The sequence below is a fragment of the Colletotrichum jinshuiense genome, chromosome 5 (assembly GCF_051148585.1).
Source record: "Colletotrichum jinshuiense chromosome 5, complete sequence".
In the NCBI taxonomy this organism is placed as follows: Eukaryota; Fungi; Ascomycota; class Sordariomycetes; order Glomerellales; family Glomerellaceae; genus Colletotrichum; species Colletotrichum jinshuiense.
The window spans coordinates 2,752,428-2,757,334 of NC_139312.1; the positions used below are offsets into that span (position 1 = coordinate 2,752,428).

At 57.7% G+C, this 4,907-nt stretch overlaps 1 protein-coding gene across 1 annotated transcript; it reads right to left on the reverse strand.

Annotated features, from left to right (window-relative positions):
• Positions 1-2,380: 2,380 nt before the first annotated feature.
• Positions 2,381-4,530, reverse strand: EsH8_V_000690 (uncharacterized protein; the record flags this gene model as incomplete). Its single annotated transcript, XM_083273206.1, has 3 exons — positions 2,381-3,004; positions 3,072-3,954; positions 4,013-4,530. The coding sequence occupies 3 exons, from the start codon at positions 4,528-4,530 to the stop codon at positions 2,381-2,383; spliced, it is 2,025 nt and encodes a 674-aa protein (XP_083125921.1).
• Positions 4,531-4,907: the final 377 nt, after the last annotated feature.

Sequence of the window (4,907 nt, forward strand, 5' to 3'; positions counted from 1 at the left end):
GGCATGGTTTAACTTCATTCTCGCCCTGTCGTCTGCTGATTTTGATAAACTGGCCTCAGCGCGGCCGTCTCCCCACGCCCATCGAGAATGTAAGACGAGCGCGGCCTGGATTGCCAGGTGGGTCCCCTCTGGCTTTCTCCGCCAGGAGCGAGCCGGGTCTTTGCCTTTGCAAGCCCAGGGGCTTGTCCACGTAGCACATGATTGAGGCGTCGGCAGCCAATAGACCCAACGCCACAGGTGTGTTTGGAGGCTCAGTCGTGCGTCACCTAAGACACCGAGGTCTAGACGGGCTGGAAGGTCTCCGCGTCCCGAGCAGGTAGGGTAGAACAGATCCCATGCGAAAGAGCCATCAGAGCCCGCAAAGCCCCCCCCCACTGCCGCGCAACCAATACCTTTGATGCATCGCATAGATCTATTGATCGCCGTCGGGACATCGGCGGCCAAACCGTGATAAGCACGTCTGGGGCAGGGTATTCTGCAGCCTCGGTTCCTCGGCACTTGCTCGGGACTTGATTCCTATCCCACGAGCACCGTTCAGGTTTCGTCGCCCATTTGCGGATGTGCGGGTGCGTTGAGTCGATCCCATCTTCGGGTACCGTATGGAATGTCTCGGCGACGAGTCCTGGGTTCTTAATGCGTACATCTGGAGCGGCGTGTATCGCCACGCGAGCGGCTCAACCCCGCCTGGCTTGGGCATAAGCTCACAGCCACTTGCTGTGTGACTCCGGGAACCGAAGCCCCCCTCACCCTATGTCATCCAAATTTAGACACAACGGAGACCAAAACCAGGCGTCCAGACCGAAGGTCAAGGCCTCCGCATCGTCTTCAGCCGAACCTCTGGCACCGGATTAATACGAATTACCTTAAAAGGTCGAGAGTTGCAAGAATATTTTAAGTGAGGGGGGTGAGTATCTAGATCCGGGCGTGGGGATGTCGGGGAGTCTTGTGCGAGGGTTGAATCTTGAGCCACCAGGCCCGGGGACGGGAACAAGTCTTCCTTTCCGGGTGGACGTTCTTCTAACGCCCCAAATGCGTTTCCTCACTCGATTCCCTACCTGCCAGAACATGACTAGATACCGAATATACACTAGCTACTCAAGATACACCACCCCTTCAAGCCGAACCCTGGAGGTGGCGCCAAAGGAACAGTTCTCCTTTGGTTCGTCCTCCTACAGAAGCAGCCGTCAAACATGGGGCCACTCGCCCGCTGAGACACCACATGTCACCACATGTCCAGTGAGGGACGTCGTGTCCATGTTCCTTTCTGCAGACTCGCGGGGCATACACACGCCCCCCTCCCCCCCTTTCTGTCCCCACGAATACTCGCAGGCGTGTAGCGTGGGATGGCGGACGCCACCACAGATCCCACTAGGAAATTCCCACCGGGATGGCTGTCAGACAGCATGCGCCTAGACCCTACACAAGAGCGCCAGAGAGGTGGCTGAGGCGCGGCAACCCGGCATGTTCTACGTGGACGACCCGGGTTCGGCTCGCCCCATAGCAGGGGCCTCGGCCATTCCTCCAACGTCCCTGCATGTTCTTCAGGAGTAGGGCTGAGAGGCTGGGCTCGTACAAAGTACACACGTCCTGAAGGAAAGCCGGCCAATGACCTCCGCGCCGTCGCAGAGAAGAGGGGGCGGTCTCGTGGGAACGGGGTTTGGAGAAAAGCCGTGTCCGAGAAGACTCGTACTGAGCCGGGCATTAAACCCAGACTCTATACGCAACTCGCAAGTGTATTAACGGGAGTAAAGTCACAAGAGGAAACCATGCTCTTCGAATTCCAGTCTTCGTCGAAACCCACGCGTCGACCTCGCGGTGGCAGCTTCGTGTCGGTGTGGGATTTCCCGTGCGCCTGTACATGCACAGCGGCGGGGAACATTACACTCGGCCATTGCCCCGCGAAACGAACGCGATACACCCGGAAGCAGACGGCCCAGTCAGGAATCAATGGCATTCTCGCACCTTACGGCACCGGGGCAAGAAGAGTAAGACGTATAACCTAAAGATACTGTGCTAGGTACAAGTGCATATCAAGGTAGGCGGCCACCAGCGGGTCGGGGTAATCAGCCGATGACGGGTCAAAAGAAGAAAAGGGGGTAGATGGTTCGTAGATAGTTTGTAAGTATTATATTAACACACTCCCTAACTAGAGCATGGTCCCAAGGACCACTGCGGAGAGAAACCGAGGTCCTCAATTTATTACAGTCTGGTTGCGCTTTTCCTCCACCTTTCTTTCTCCGGCATCATAAACATTGTCATAAAAACGTATTGTTGTGAGGGTGGAAGGAGTGGCAATCCAAAGGATCCAAAACACTTCGAGAAGAAGCTCCCCTCCCCTTTCCCCTCAAAAATGTTAAAAAAGCATCCGGCAGGAGGAGACTTAGTCATAGACGATTTCATCCGACATGGACGAGGACGAAGAGGTCGAGACGGACTCCGCGTAGTCGTACGAGGGCACCTCGCCCGAGTCGGTGCTGAAGTCGGTGTCGGTGGCATTCGTCCACAGCGCCAGCCACCGTCCGAGGTCCTTGCTCCCCTCGCCCAGCTCGCCGTCCCGGGTCACTTCGGGGCCAAAGTCGGGTTCGAATCCCAGCTCTGCGGGCTCCGGACGCTTTTCCACATTCCTTTGCCTTGGTGGGTCTATGGTGATTATGCACGGCGGCGGCGGCGGCGGCCCTCCCATTCCGGGCCTGGGCATCCCGGGGGGGCATCCCGGTGGCCCAAATCGTCCGTTTCTCCAAGCTGGCGGCTGGGGCGGCAGGTATGGCTCGGCCCATGTGAGGGCCTCGGGCGTCCCGCGGCGCACAAACATTCCTCCGTTGACGCCGTCGTTGAATGCCGCGACGCGCATCTGGAGAACGGCCCCTGGCTTGATGGTTGTGGCCCAAGCCTCCGGGGTGATGACGACGCCATCCTCGCCGACAATCTCGAAGACGCCGTCCCTGACGAGGTGCCAGAGCCTGTTGACGTCCTTGAAGCGCCGGTGGATGGAATCACGCGCTCCCTAGTGTCACCCCCAGCAAGTTAGCCATCACAAACTCACGCGCGGTACAACGAGAAGGGCGGCTTACCTTGAGAGTCCGGCATTGCTCGTATGGGATGTTGAACTTGCGGCCGAGAATGTCCGTAAAGTGGACGGGCTCCATTGCAGGCTCGACGGACATGAAGACAACAGCCACCTCGGGGCGGGTGGAGAGATCGACAGCCACCAGCTGCCTCACCCGGCCGTCCTTCTTCTGAGCGCGCACAAGGGCACCCCGCACGGCAAACTGGAGCTGAGAGTCTTCGGTGAGGAACGAGTCGGGAGGGGTGTCTGAGCGACGCTTCAAGACGCGCTTCAACTCCCGACGCAACATCTTCGGCTCAAAAGACAAGAAGGTTTCCGGGAATGGCCCGTTTCGCAAAACGGTCGCCTCCAGCTCCAAGTCGTCGATGCACGGAGCAGCGTTACGTCCAAAGAGGCCCTTCAGCCATTTCCCCATGCTCTTGAAAACCTTGGCCGGGAATCGACGGTTTGGGCCCACCAGCTTGATTTCAACAGGGGCCGCGTCAAGAGAGCCGTCCGGACTATCGAATGGCTGATGCCAGAAGCTTGTCGGAGCAGCAGGGGGGAGAAGAGAGGGGCCGGTGGCCTCCACGACAGGCTCCACGACGATGGGGGCTTTGGTCTTCTCTCCTACCTTGTCGTTGCACACGGATGACGGCTTGGAGTCCTTCGCCGTTTCGCCAGACTTCCAGGAAGCCGCGTCGTCATCGGGCTCGCTATCGCCCGAAGATGATGTTACACCGGAGCGAACGCTCTCAGTGTCGGACTTGTCTGCCAGTGCCAGCCTTGCTGTCCTCTCGGCATCTTCCACGATTGAATTGGCGCACTTAACCTTGGCCATCAGTACGCGGACGGCCAACGCCCTCGAGGCCAGCTCCTCGTCAAAACTTCCATGACCTCTCGGGGACCTGGTGTGCGAGTTAGCAACGAGGAACGGGATAAGCAACGAGGACTTGCGGTACTGACTTGATCTGAAGGTTTGCGAGGCGGGCTACTTGAATGTGCAACAGCAAGCTGGCTCTGAGCCAGGCCAGGTGCTTTCCACTCGTCTCAAGGACGTCTTCGACCAAGTCCCAGTCAATTTTTCCGCGAAGGGCGTAGATCCTGGAAGCCTTCAGGTCATTCGCACCAATACTCTCAAAGTCGACGCCTTCGACGACCTTGGTGGACAGGCTTGCCCTATATACGGTGCGAACGATGGTGGTGTATACCTTGCCACATCTGATTGCAAGATCTTCAATATCCTCACGGCCCGCATACTTATAGACTGGCAATGCCTCATTCGAGTCAGCAGCGATAAACTCCCGAAGCTGATCAAGTGCCGATGCTGTCCCAAGGATGTCGCCAACAAAACCTGGGATATTATCGTAACGGAACCGGGTCCCAAGCCCGTATATTTCCAGCTTTGTGGCGAGCTGGAAACCCAGGTTGGCGATGCCGGCCATATCGGGCGAGGGAGATATCCTTGGCAGCGACTCGGCCATTGTGACGAACTTGAAGGCAGGGGAGAATCGAAGAGTGAATGTTGAGGAGAACCACAGCTCGTGTGCTCTTGAACCATGATCGGGGGCGGGGTATTTATCCCGTCAGCACTGCATTCCAGTTGGCAAGCCTCACTTTTCTCTCATTGGGTTGAGGAGGCTGCAAGTCCTCGAGACTAGTCGGCCAGGCAGGACGGAGCCAATGGGCCGCGCGGGACGGGTTGCGCAACCAGAGTCGCCCGTTTTGTTTCTTCTTTTCGTAGAAGCTATAGCTGCAAGCCATACATGAGCCAATGGCCAAGGGAGGCTCGCTATCGTGAATCGGTGAGGCAGTTTTTTCCTTCCTTGAAACATTCGCGATGCAACCACCAGGCAGCTGG